Source organism: Sebastes umbrosus, chromosome 11 (assembly GCF_015220745.1).
Source record: "Sebastes umbrosus isolate fSebUmb1 chromosome 11, fSebUmb1.pri, whole genome shotgun sequence".
In the NCBI taxonomy this organism is placed as follows: Eukaryota; Metazoa; Chordata; class Actinopteri; order Perciformes; family Sebastidae; genus Sebastes; species Sebastes umbrosus.
The window spans coordinates 21,768,747-21,783,636 of record NC_051279.1 but is presented as its reverse complement, the minus strand read 5'-3'; the positions used below and the strand labels follow the sequence as shown (position 1 = coordinate 21,783,636).

Here is a 14,890-nt window from a genome sequence, read left to right as displayed (position 1 = left end):
GATGTTTATGCTTTTAATTTCAATGTCAAATACCTTTTAACCACCAATACACTATTTATAGTGACTGAAAAATATATTATTTGAATGCTTGTTCTTGTCTCCAGATGAATGAACAGCAGTCCTGTTAAATATTCCTTTATCAAAATAAAAAGTAACTTCTCTTGGATTATATTTTGTTTTACTTTGATAGGAATACAGTTTGTCATATATGTTTTAGTAACAAAGTGATTTAACATTATATTGCACAGTGTGAGGCCTGCAAAAGATGTTAAAGGTCCCATATTATAAAAAAGTGAGATTTTCATGTTTTTTTATTATAAAGCAGGCTTAAGTCCTATATAAATACTTTGAAAGTATCGAAACGCTCAATCCACAGGGAAATACACACAGCCCGTATTCAGAAACTCTGCATTTGAAACAAGCTGTCAGGATTTATGCCCATTTGTGATGTCACGAATATACAATATTTAGACCCTTGACACCGATTTAAACGTAAACATTCTAAATGTTCCCCAGTTTATTCCTGTTTGCAGTGTATGTGAATGTCATCAGCTGACAGGAAGTATACATGGACCCAAGCTGTTGCCTAGCAACGCAATTCTGTTGCAATTCCATTGCAATTCCGTCAAAATGCGCTAAAACGGAGCGTTTCAGACCGAGGGTAAACACAGGCATATTCAGGCTGACAGTATGAGGAAAATAAAGGGTTTTTTGAACATTACAGCATGTAAACATGTTCTAGTAGAAACACAAAATACAAGTATGAACCTGAAAATGAGCATAATATGGGACCTTTAAACTAATAGTAAAGTATGCAAAATAAGAAAGAATCTCCTACCTGCCCTCAGCCAGCAGTCCTCTGTTTAAAGAGCAGTTCCTGTACCCTGATGTTTTCACCATGGCCTGTCTTTACTCCATGTACATACGCTGTGTGTAAGACCTGTGTAACCAGCTGTTGGGACAGCAGTGACCAATGCCCTTTTCTGTTTATAGCTTGATCATGGAAACTGATTTCAGGAAGTCAAACGATGCCAGCGGCAGCGGCAAGGATACACACAATGTATTTTAGTGAGAAACATTGAACAGAACTTTTGCTGTTTTGTATATTAAAGCTCTATAAGGCACCTTTAAATCGTATGGTGGTGCAGAGTATATGGGAGAGGAGAGGGATATTTCTCTAGTCTTATCTCTGAAAGCTGACATCTCCTGAATTGGTTGCAGTGCTCTTCAGCATGGCACTCTTTCAGTAATACGCCAGGTCATAGACAAACAACACAAACCTCATGTGTGATTGTGCGTCTCTGCTGCTGCTCCCTGTTGAATTGAAAAACAAAGTGCGTAGTCTAGCGCAGACTGAGGATTAGAAAAAAGATTTAATTAACAACCTTTAAATACCATCACCTTTAATAAGATTGCATTCTCTGTTTGTTTGTTGGTTTTGAAGGTCATTACCACAACAAAGAATGCACATTTCAACCGGTAGCTCATTTCCATATAAAAGTAAAAAATCAATTGTAGCTCCTACACCTCATTAAGCCAAAGTATTCTTAGTATTTCTGTTTCGGTGTCTTTCTCAAAATAAATCCCCTCTGTGGTGCAGCTCAGTAGTAATGATCCATTGTAGTTTAGAGGGCGGGCAAGTGAGGAAGCTCGGCTCCTTCATGTTACAGCATGCATCTGCTATACTGTATATATATTCTTGTGATTACACAATTTGATTAATTATGACACACCCACACACTGAAATATATACTATTAAATCATAAGATATCGCCCTTATTCTTCTTCACATATATATCATATATATATCCTTTAATGTAATACTCAACTGTTGTTTCTGACCTTTTTTAATTTAAATTAATTATAATAAACTAATTATAATAAACTAACTATGCAATGTATAGAGCACAGACGATGTTGCTCAGTGTAAGAGAAAATATATAGGTCATTTTTACTTTACATTAATAGCCTTTGGTTATACATTCACACAGTAAAATCAATTATAAGCATTAAGGGGTTGCTCAAAGGGCAAACACTGTGTGCTATACATTCATACCTTGGTTTCTCATGCCTCCTCCATATGTTGGACTTTTTCTTAAAAAAAATAAAATAAAAATCTCCATGCATATATATTGTAGCCTTTATAAAAGAGGGGATTAAGCTTCTTGATAAGAAGCTTGGATCTACGCTAATTCTAAGATATTCATTTGATTTAAACTTCTGAAGTTTGATTATTCTATGAAATACTTAACCTGAGCATCTTTATATAAAAAAAGACAATGAAACATTATGAATTCCTTTAAATAAATTACAAAATGTTTTGGGAAATTAAGTTAAGATGGTCAGTTTGTGATAGTGCGCTGATTAAATATGAATCAATATTCTGTTACTGTAATGCCTATTTCTCTCCTCAAATACTTTCAGTAACATCTTGTAGTGTACTATTTAGCTGTAAAATGAGAAAGTTTGCTCGGACTGGTGGGCGGTGCTTGGTATTTCCTCAACTGATCCCAACATGGCAGCTGGGTCACAAACTTTCTAATTTTACAGCTAAACAGTACACTACAAGATGTTTCTGAAAACAATAGAGGCGAGAAATAGGCATTACAGTAACAGAATATTGATTCATATTTGATCAGCGCTGCCTAGTTTGACCATTTGGTCAGAGTTTACGAGTGATTGACAGCTGCTCAGAGACGGCAAGGCTCCAGCTCGGCTCTGATTGGTTGTTTTCCTCCGGTCTGGGAAATCTTGCAGATGCCATTAGGAGCACCGGAGGACACAGAGGCACATGATATTTTTCAGATCACCAGTCTCGTGCACTACTGTCAGGATATAGTGACCATTTTATAAAAAATAACTTTTTTGAATCATATTTGCTCCAATTCGACCTACTGCACCTTTAACCAGTGGGGGGGCCTCTTTATGGGGACAGATTTGAACCCTCACAGACATCAGTTTAAAGTGTCACCAGTAGGTGGCGCAGCTACATCGCTTATAGCAAAGTTTGAGGCTGCTGAAAGCAGGATGCCATGCTTCAAATAAGAAAAAATGCATATTTATAGATCTAAGTGGTGTTACATTCAAAAAGCTGTAACGTCTTGAAGTCCTCATTGAAGTCACAGAAGCTGCTTGGTTGTTGTTGTTTTTTCCTGATATCATCATTCGACTTTTTTTTTGTCTCCATCTTCTGTTCTGCATCCCTGTCAGTCACTCACAAGACTGGAGCACCGGGTCATCGTCACACAGCAGCTCCAGTCATTGTAGTGATGACACTAGTTGCACCCTCACAGTCTGAGGTCACTAATCTGAACTGTCATGATTGACAGGGCATGTGGATGTCCTGTGGTAGAATAATAATAATAATATTAATAGGACGATAATAATAATAGAGATGGAGAGCAAAACCTCAGAGGGGGGTCTTTCCATGTCAGAGCTTCCTAACAAAACACTCTTTCTTTCTATCTGAAACATCAAAACAACCACAGGCACATTCCTTTACGCGCATAACCGGCCTGCACGTCTGCAGCGTGAACGCGCTCAGCAGAGTGATCGACTCTCACTCAGGAATTTAAAAACTCAGTTCTAGTCATATTTTTTTTAAAGTTTATTTATATAAAGACATGTTTTAAAAATAGCTACCATAATGCAAATGTCTAGTTTTTTCTCTCCCTTCTTCAGCTCCATCCAAGTGGTCTAATGACTCCCAAAAACTCACCAAATATGTTTTTTATTCATGAAAGAGGAGAAGTGAGAAAGGGGTAGGGAAATATAAGTTTTACTTCTACCCACTCCTTTTCGGACACTATTAATCTTGTTTTGTTTGTTATTATTTTGTATCTGTTTTTATTTATTTTATGTTTGAAATAAAGTCTTTCATTCATTCATTCATTGTTTTGTTTTTGTAGTTTGTTATTTGTCTTTCTCTGTATAATATATTTTTGTCTTTTTTTATATATGTCCCTGCACATGTCTTCACTTGTTTTGTAATCACTTAAAGGGACTGTTTGTAACTTTTTAAGCGTATAAAATGTACCGGGTCGGGGATCCCATGCGCCCTCGCATATGCGCGCTCGCGTGTGGCCTGAGTCACTGCTCCTCTGCCTGCTTGCCTTCACTCACACAGCACGCGTTCTCGCTGTCTCGCTCCACCTCTAGACGTGAACGCGCGCTCACTCCACACTGCAGAAGAGTTAGTTTAGCTCTGAGAATATCTAGTGAATGTACAGTGGACATTTGTGCAGAAATAGCTGCTGCAGCTCCTCCAGACCAATAGAGGTTTCCCGTGTCTTGTGAAGTGACGGGGCTCCGCAGCGAGAAACGTTATCGTCTCCGACCGGGTGCCGGTGTCTCCCTGCGGGCGCAGTCGGGAGGCGATAACATTTCTCTTCCTGCTGCAGCCCCGGCACTGACCCGCTTTTCCTGAAGCAGGAAAAGCCAACACTAGGATCAGCAGTGATTCGTGGAGAGACCTTCGTCTGGTCAGCTAACATTACTGCCAAGCAGCTGAAATATAGAGTGATATTATGGTTTTAGCGGACGTGTGTCGCCTCACTGTTTGGAGTGATGCTCGTTCATGTCTATTTAGAACAAGCACAAGTGCGAGCCCAACGCTGACTGACTTAACGGCCACAGGTGTCGCTGTTAACAAGCATTTCTGAAAGTTACAAATAGTCCCTTTAAGAGTAGATATTTGTCATATATGACCATCTAGCCTCATTCAATGCCAAACACACACCCATTATCCACATCACACAAACACACACACACGCACGCACACACACACACACACACACACACACACACACACATTCTTCAACCTGCTTTATATCCCCTTGTATTATTTTAGTTTAGTTTTGTTTTGTTTTTGTACTTTGTTATTTATCTTTCTCTGTATGATATATTTTGATCTTTTTTATATATATATATATATATATATATATGTCCCTGCACATGTCTTCACTTGTTTTGTAATCACTTTATAACCTATATATACTGTATATGTATCCTATATACCACTTTATATAAAATGTAATATGTGCACATATGCACATATTACATTTATTTATTGCACATACATGTATTTATTGACGGACTGCACACACTATGTTCACCCATTCACTCTGTATCTTTTATATCTCTATTATTGTTTTTATAATTTTTGTATACCTTTATACCTCTCCTGTGTTTCACTCTGTTTGATGATGTTGCTGCTTTGACACCTGAATTTCTCTCCAGGGATTAATAAAGGTTCATCTTATCTTATCTTATCTTATCTTATTTTATAACACAATAATAATAAAAAAAAACAACAACAACAAAAAACAACTGCACCACCAACTGTCACGTCTCTAACGTTCAGGGGGGAAATGATGACCAACATTTTGTGCAGTTGTTAATTTATTCTATAAGGTCGGTATGTGGACTTTAATAACTTTAAACATGCACTATCTGCAACCATCTTGGACTCTAACCACTGGCACACTTTACACTTACTTTACACTATACATCCTATATACCACTTTATATACTGCACATATTACATTTATTTATTGCACATACATGTATTTATTGACGGACTGCACACACTAAGTTCACCCATTCACTCTGTGTCTTTTATATCTCTATTTATTGTTTTGTTTTTTTTATTTTTGTATACCTTTACCTCTCCTGTGTTTCACTCTGTTTGCTGATGTTTGCTGATGTTGCTGTTTTGACACCTGAATTTAATAAAGGTTCATCTTATCTTATCTTACATGCATTCATATATTTTAAAATGAATGCATACAGCAGGGTAAATCATTGTAAAAAAGTGAAAAAATGACGCGTAAAAAATAGATTTTTGTGAATTTTGTTGTTTATTCTTGTTAAACTCTGCACCACCAACTAGTCACGTCTCCAACGTGTTCAGGGGGGGAAATGATGACCAACATGTTGTGCATGCAGGATCTGTAGATGGGATCGTCTGGCTGACTGGCTGACGGTGGAGAGGGAGTAAACTCCACCCAGCTCAGCAGATAGGATCTCGGGCAGGCGGAGCAGCTTGCGCCGACAGGGCTCAGGCTGGTTGGTCGGGACGCCTGACACAAAGTCCCGCAGAAAAACTTCAGAGAGAGAGAGAGAGGGGGCAAAGTCCAACCTGAGAGAGAGAGAGACATGTCATTTTAAAAAAGAAATGCTCCAAAGATGGCGGTGGTAACAGCGACGGGAGTCCCAGGTGCCTGCGGAGTGCCAAAAAGTGGCTTTGTGGAGGTTTTGGTGAAGGAGCGGTGGCACAAAGTTTTGGTCAACTTGAACGAGGAAGCGCTCACGTTAAGCTGCGAGGAGAGTAATGGTAACGACGACGTGAACTCCAACGGCGTTAGCAACGGATGTTACCTTGACAACATCAACACCAACTCCAACAACGGTCCCCAGCAGGCTGTGCGCACCGCGTTCACCGACCTACCGGAGAGAGTACCGGAGGCGATCGCCAACAGAAAGCGGTGCGTAAAGGTGTCCAAGCAGGAGGTGGGAGGACTGGGGATCAGCATTAAAGGAGGGAAGGAGAATAAGATGCCCATCCTCATCAGTAAGATCTTCAAGGGGCTCGCTGCGGACCAGACTCAGGCTCTGTACGTCGGGGACGCCATCCTGTCCGTTAACGGAGGGAACCTGAGGGACGCGACCCACGACGAGGCGGTGCAGGCGCTCAAACGGGCCGGCAAAGAGGTGACACTGGAAGGTAGGTAGTTCTGGGTGGACACACTGGGGGTGTGTGAGAGCATGACAGAAAAACACCCAAAAGGTGAAGGAGAGTCTGTGGGTAACTTTTTTTTTTTTTGCATACATGCATGACCCATTTAAAGGGAATGTTTGTATCTTTTTACACGTATAAATCTACAGGGTCGGGATCCCATGCGCGCTCGCGTGTGGTCGGATTCTCTCCTCCTCTGTCTGCTTGTCTTCACTGACACAACGCGCGCGTTCTCGCTCAACCGCACGTTCATTACTCCCACTCCACACTGCAGAAGACTTCGTAGCTCTGAGAATATCTAGTGAATGTACAGTGGACGTTTTCTGCAGAAATAAATGCTGCAGCTCCTCCAGACCAACAGAGGTTTCCCGTGTCTTGTGAAGTGACGGGGCTCCGCAGTGAGTAATGTTATCGCCTCCGGCCGGGTGCCGGTGTCTCCCTGCGGGCGCAGTCGGGAGACGATAACGTTTCTTTTCCTGCTTCAGCCCTGGCACCGACCCGCTTTTGCTGAAGCAGGAAAAGCCAACACTAGGATCAGCATTGATTCATGAAGAGACCTTCGTCTGGTCAGCTAACATTACTGCCAAGCAGGTGAAATATAGAGTGATATTGTGGTTTAAGCTGACGTGTGTCGCCTCACTGTTTTGAGCGATGCTCGTTCATGTCTATGTAGAGCGAGCACAAGCGCGAACCCGACGCTGACTTTCGTTGACTTAACGGCCACAGGTGTCGCTGTTAACAAGCATTTCTGAAAGTTACAAATAGTCCCTTTAATTTTATGAACTCCCACAAGATAAGGTCTTCTTTTTTGGAAGAGAGTGTTTATATCTTTTAGTGAAGGATTGCAGCATACCTGGGGAGATACGAGTTAGATCTCTGAGACACAGCCAGGGCGGGTGTGTCTCAGAGGGTAGAGCAGGTTGTCCACCAATCGGAAGGTCGGTGGTTCGATCCCCGGCCGCTCTGGGTCACATGTCGATGTGTCCTTGAGCAAGACAATTAACACAAAATTGCTCCCGAAGGCATAGCCATCGGCGTGTGAATGAGATTTAGATTAGATCCTGATGGGAAAAGTTGGCACCTTAGCAGCCTCTGCCATCAGTGTGTGTGAATGGGTGAATGCTGACATGTAGTGTAAAGCGTTTTGAGTGGTCAGAAGACTAGAGAAGCGCTGTATAAATGCAAGTCCATTCCATTCCATAGATCTCCAAGGTCCTTCTGTTGTTCAACCTTATTTTATGGAGACCCAAAGATCCCCTAAGGGAACTCTGAGCTTCAACATGCATGGGAACCTCATCCTTCAGGGAGGAAACATGTCATGTAAGGCTTGAGAGAGTTTCTCATCCCTCATGGGCTTCCCATTTTCTAGACTGGTTTATGCACGTCGTCCAGCATGTCAGCGGTCCTCAGGACACAAAGTAATGTAAGTTTCCTATTCTACCTGCCAGCTGATTGCATTCACTTAGCGATCCATGCAGGTACAAATCACTCCAGAATGAAAAGCACCAGGGGCTCTGAGTGTTGAAGCCTGGGAATGAAAACCTCTGCTGTAGATGTGATTCTCTTTCCATTAAAGAAAGGAGGCTGCTGGTTAATAGCAAGAGCGAAGAAAGAAAAGTGTTTTTTATTGTACCAGCCTATATTATTCATATCTCATTTCATCAAATCTGTTTCCTTCTTCATTTACAAAGTGACAATTTTGTTGTTGTCGCCGGGGGTACGAAACTGAAGTCAAACTTTTCTTCTCTGCAGATTTATTGAATTTACAGCACTCTGCTTAATCATGTAGCCTACGTAGTGCAACTTTGCAGGACACCCTCGGTTTATTAGATGGGAAGCAGGTGACTGACTGGCTGCCTTTTGCACAAAAGAACATTTTGAGGGAAACAGTTATTATGCAACCAGAGGTGCCATGGGAGAATCATGCAAGGTCAAACTCATATCTATGTCTTTCTCCGCCTCGCGCTCAAACAAATCCAGCTCTACATTTCCTCAAGTGTCTCTCACACACACACATAGACACGTATGTAAAGGCACACACACACACTTGCTTTCAACTCACTCACACACGAGTAGTGCAGCCAAGTTGGTGTTGTGCAGATGTTTTTAGCCAAAAGTGAAGATGAAAATTAGGCTGATGGCTGATGGCAGGCTGATTCCACTCTGAAGGATTAACATCATTTTACCCCCTTAACACACACACACACACACACACACACACACACACACACACGCCCACACACACCGGAAAGTGTTGCACACAAGTGCCCACTTCTGAGTTTTTTATTCCTGTTCCTGTGAGGACTCTCGGACCCAAGATAGCAAGAACAAAGTGTCTCTCGCTCTCCCTCTCTCACTCTTGCGCACACACACGCACACACACACACACACACACACACACACACATATACACGAACACACTCTCTCTCGCTCACTCATATACACATCCACATTCGAAAATGGTGATGTCCTTCCCAGGGGGACACAGGGGCTATACTGCAGAGGAAAAAGCAGGTCCCAGCTGAAAACTTACAGAGATAAGAAAGAAGGAGTGAGGGAATGGAGCAGGCAAGGAGGAAGGGGGATGAGAGAGAGAGAGAGAGAGAGATGGGAGAGGGTGGAGCTGAAATGTGAATTTAATGGGCAAAGTGCTGAGAGGGAGAGAGATAGAAAGAGACAGAACAGAAGGAGAGCTAACGAGGGAGGCTAAGAGGCTGATATAAAGACGACAGAGAGGGTTAACTTAAGGGTAACGGAGAGACAGAAGTTCACTCCAACTGTAATTTCAACAGAGAAAATTTTGCATTTGCCAGAGCAGTGAGGAACAGTACAAAGTGCGTTTTTCAAGGGGTTTCATGGATCTTTGGGGGCATGAAAGGTGCTTAACATGTAACCCAGCATGTTAACTTTCATTTCAAATAAAAAAATGCAACTACACGCATGATTTATTCCCTGCAAATAGTGTAAGTAACTTTCTAAGACGTGAGAGAAGAAGACTGTGTTACATGAGGAAGGAGATCAGGAGGAAACACAGATAGAGATAGAGATAGAGATAGAGAGAGTACATGTCTCATGGGAGACGAGTGTGCATCTGTGTGTGAATGTGCATGCAAGAGACCTTGTACGTGTGTGTTCGTAATGTGTATTTCACTGAAGCACTGACAAGCCATCTTGGAAACTCATTAGGAAGACGGAGAACAGATTCAGCGCATAAACAGGCGGCGACCACTCGCTCCAGCCTGATGCAGGCTGTAAGACGGCAGCAGATTGACCCCAGTGGTCAAAAACCGAGAGGACCACGGTTCAAGCCCCCCGTGTCAGAGAGCATCCGCTTTGTTAAAGTGTCCCTCTGAGCAAGACGCCGGCTCTCTGCTGGCTCTGTTCTGTGGCTCAGCATGCAGTCTGACAAGTCAAAAGTGAGTTTCCCCAATGGGGATCAATCAGGATTCTATAGCTGTGCTACAAAGCTCCTATAGCAACCGCAGCCAGCGCCAGTATGGAGGTGCAGTGAAGAGTCGGTTATGCACAAATAATGCCTTCAATTACATACGGATGGAAAACAACAAATACTGTAATACAATTAGTACTTGTACAGAATATTGCTGGTTCAAACCAGTATAAAGCTTTTACTGCAACTTGAGAGTCACACTAAAAACGTTGGGTGAGCTAACGAAGTCCACCTGGAGCACTGCCCAATAGACCGATGCCATCGTTAATGTTATTAGTAACTCCTGTGCTTTTTCTACTGTAACAAACTGCTTGCTGAATTGTCTAACAGTGTCTGAATGCCCTCTCTCCAAACTTTTGTGACGTTAGAACTGGAGGGGGGTTGCATCCCACGATTTTCCAACTTTTCGAACAGGCAATCTGACAAGCTCCATGCAGTGATAAGGCATTTTTCACAGCAGACATTTTGACTTGTCACAGTAGGAAAAGAACAGGTGTTAATAATAACAGTAACGATGGCTCTGCTCTGTACAAGTATCCCAGTAAGCCACCACTCTGAAACTGAAGTTCACTGCTCATCTTTCGGCTGCTCCCCTGTCGCCCGGAGGGGGGATACATGTTTTTAATGGTGGGAGGAAACGCACGCGAACACAGGGAGAACATGCAAACTCCACGCAGAAATGCTCTGCCTGGGGATCGAACCTTTGACCTTCTTGGGGCGACAGTGTTAACCACTGCCCCAACCAGGCTGCTCGACACTGAAACTGAAATAAATAAGTGGAATTCAGCCAGAACGGCCAGATACGGGAAGAGAGAAAGTATGCAGGATTTGAACTTCTCTCTCAAAAAGACACACAAAAGACACAGCGTTCTTATGCCACCTTCACAATACGAAGGACAAAAGCAGCAAAACGGCCAGCATGGACAGCTACATTGTCCGCAAATCGCTGTTTAAGTGTTGCTCTAGCACTCATTGACATAGTTATGTTGTTAAATAGCACTGGGGACTGGCTAATGGCATTCTTTTAGACGGAACGGAACAGGGTGAAACAAAAACATATGATTGGTTGACACTTCACCGCATCATTGTAGTGCTGAAAAAAGTTGAGACCAGCTCAACTTTATTATTTGCTATTTGCAGTTTCCTTTTAAAATGACTTGTAGCCTGTTGCTGTGTCCCTCGTAGTGTGAACACAGCATTAGTCAGCAGATCTTGTCTATACTTGCCAACGCCCCGTAGAGAACCTGTGAGATGCCCTGGATGGCAACATCAGGAGACGGGACCCCTTTACCTGCCTGTGGTAAACAACTTCATGGGTCCCTGGTGCAGTAATGAGAGCACTCTACGAGTGTCACGCGAGGATAACTGCTCTTAATGTTCACAGCTGTCCCCGCTCTGTCGTCGTCGCACTGTTTTGTTTTCCTCCCATTGTTTTCATTCTTGTTTTTGGTAATGATGATTGAAAATTCAATCCAACCATGGGGGTGTTAAGTTTATTTTCCTCTCAGCACAAAGAGCAATTTGATTAAGATAAAACGAAATGAGAACAATTCCTTTAGAGAATTGCGTTGCTCAATTCACATTCACTCGAATTAAACCTGGATATTCTCACGTGTAAAAAAAAAATATTTCCAAATTTAGATTACGGAGTGTTTTAGAGTCAAGGAGGAGATATAGATGATGTCTACCCCACACAAGGAGAGGTCAGATTATTTATTTAGAACAAGTATTTCTTATTCTGAAGGTACCTGTGTGATCATTCATTCAGTCACATGTAGGCTGAACTTTCCAAGGTTGGCTTGTTGCTAAAAGGCTAAATTGATTTTCGCTGACCTCAGAGTAGTACACAGGTTGTCTAAAGTAGCCAGTGATGTTGAAAAGACTCAGTATTTTATTCTTATTTAAGGTGTGAAAAGAAGTTTTTTTCCACAGTAGACTGTAATGCTGCAGATAGCTACTTTGTATGCTTATGATGTGTTTTCTATTACACATGTAATTGTTTTACGGTTTTTGGGCTGGTTTTTATCGAATGGGGCTGGAAAACTGGCAATGGGATCTGGCAAAACTGCCAGCTAATTACACTAATGTCAGCTGACTTTTTGTTTCCAGCTGACTTGTTTTAAAAATGAGAACCCTGTAGAAGAGATCTTTTGCTCATGATGGCTATGTGGTATCATGCTAAAAAGACTGAGGATAAAGCTACATGTACCAGGCACCAGTTAATTACCTACCTGTAACCTCAAAAAATAATGTACTTAATGAAAGCTTCTTTACCTATGGGTGAGGTTTAGGGCTGTACTGAATACTTTATTATTACATACTCATATATAAACAAAAAACAAAACATTTGAATACTGATTTGGAGGTCGATTACCATGGCAACGGTCGAAGCATTCGGGTCAGCCCTTGTAAGGTTAATACTGTCCTAGTTAGCAGGACATACTAATGTTTGTGGCTTAAATTAGAGCACACTCACACACTGTTTAATCAATTCCTTATGCTTTTGCTGTTGTGTTTTTAGTTTTGGAAAGACTAGTTAAAAAGACACAACCCTACAAACCCTTTAAAAGCTGAGTATTACAACTCGTACTACAACCCAACACACATTTCATGCGGAGAAATCCAAAGGTATACGGTTGCAAGCTACTGTTTGAGTTGACAATATCTCGGGTGAGGGGTTCAGCTAAAGGTCAATTGGCGTCAACTTCAGGACCCCATATTGAAGTAATGGAGATAGTTTGGGTCATAATGGATAAATATGATTGGGAGTGGTGGGAGAAAGACTCCAGATTGGCAGTAAACACAACCGGTGTATCTCAGTGCAGACACACAGCATCAAACTGTATTATTTGTAAGCATCAAGACAAGTCCAAAGAGCCTATGAACATGAAACCAGAAGATATGAGGAAGTGAGAATACAATAAAGAACATCAACCACACCTCAGCAGACAGGAAATGAGTCAATGTCCTGATGATGCCCTGAAAAGCCCTACCGGTCATTACCTGACATCTGGATGGGTATGTCTATGAGTCTGTATAGGTGCTGCTGTCAGCAGTGTGATGCCTGTGTGTACCACATGCATGTGTGTGTAATCACGTTCAGTCATCAGCAGTGTAGTCTTGACTAGTCAATATACTGTATGTGGTTGAGTGTGTGTGAGATAGAGAGAGAGTCGATGTGTCTACCAGCTGCCTGTTTATGTCATTAGAGAAACTATCATCTCCTCCGTTACTGTTTGTGGAGCCTGACTCAGAGCGGATGATGGTGATGATAATGACAACAGCAGCGTCGCAGGGGTGATTGTTGTGGGGAAGATAATAGATTGAATCACTCATTCCTCTGTGAATGTTTATAGAGCCAAAACAAAAGCTGAGTCACAGTGTCAAAGCTCATCTATTTTTTTCCCGTTTGAAGGAGACAAAAACTCTTTTCCCCTCCAGGTGTAAGCATTGTGTTTGTGTAGCCTACATTGTGTTTGTTTTTGTCCTGGTTTTCTTGTGATGGTCGTCATAAAACTGAACTCTACGGTGGCTAAATACTTCACTTTAATGCTTCAATTGGGAATTTGAAAAAAATGTAACAGGGTGATCTAAAATGACCCATAATAAGAAGTCTGTCATGCAGCTTCACTGACTTTTGTTGAATTTGTGTAACTGTAGATGAGTCAACATCCTACTGTAAAAACTGCCATCTGTTCTCACTTTCTGTGGTTGTGGTTTTGAGTAAGCACGGTGGTTCCCGTTGCCATTCGGGGAAATAATGGAACATGCATCACACAGCTCACTGGTTTTAAGATTGATGATAATAAAGATTATATATTGTGTTTTTGTTGCCACTGCATATTTTAGTTCTTGTGAACATTGAGGAAATGTCTTGATAGATTTGTGTAAAGTTTGAATATGGACGAACAGGACAGCAGAATATAGGCCCTACGTATGATTTTGGTTATGAGGATGATGCAAATTAAATTTTTTGACAACATGTACAGTAGCTCTTGGTCCTATGGTACAATTTACAATGATAACAGTGTCAGATTTACCCTTTGAAATTCCTGGCGATTTTTAAACAATGTGTCCCTAATTTCAGATGGAAGTAGAAAAGAGCAGGCTTTTCATTTTTAGCTGCTTACTGTTGATTTTGCTGGCAGACTTTATCAGCTTTTGTTAGACTTTCTACTAAAACCGTCCATGGGCGTCTGGTGCTCGGTGGGTTACTTCTGTAGGTAGTTAGCCGTATAGCTGGACATGCTTATGATTGCAACTCTGTTGGAGGAGATAAACACAATGTTTTATTAATTCCTTACACTTTTGGTCTTGTGTTTTTGGTTTTTAACTATTTCAATGCCTAGTATCTTACGCTTTCTGTAACCACATGCACACCGCTTCAGCATGTGGAGAAATCCGAAGCTTAAGAGCTCGAGTATCTAGTTATGGTTTCTAAATTATGATTGGACAATCAATATTTGGGGGTGGGATTTGGCTAATAATCCACTTTAAGTCACTTTGGAAGCTGCTAAATGAGTGTAATGTAATATAATGTAATGATTTAAGACCTAAAAAATATCAAACAAAAAAAGTTAATCCTCAGCAGCAGCTATGGGAGAGTATGTGGGATGTGAGTTGTTTTTTCTGACTGCAGTTTAACATATTAACGTTTTTTCTGAACACACTGTGTAAACACTGTATTTGCATCTGCTCATTTGACT

The 14,890-nt window shown here is 41.5% G+C and overlaps 1 protein-coding gene across 2 annotated transcripts in view; it reads left to right on the top strand.

Annotated features, from left to right (window-relative positions):
- The first annotated feature begins 5,855 nt into the window (after positions 1–5,855).
- sntb1 (syntrophin, basic 1) overlaps positions 5,856–14,890 on the top strand; it is a 45,255-nt gene continuing 36,220 nt past the window's right edge. Inside the window, exon 1 of one of the 2 annotated variants that reach the window (XM_037784703.1) lies at positions 5,856–6,724. In XM_037784703.1, coding sequence (XP_037640631.1) covers positions 6,187–6,724 — 538 coding nt within the window. In that variant the 5' untranslated portion in view covers positions 5,856–6,186. The remainder of the gene's footprint in view (positions 6,725–14,890) is intronic. The other variant, XM_037784705.1, reaches the window with a different exon arrangement.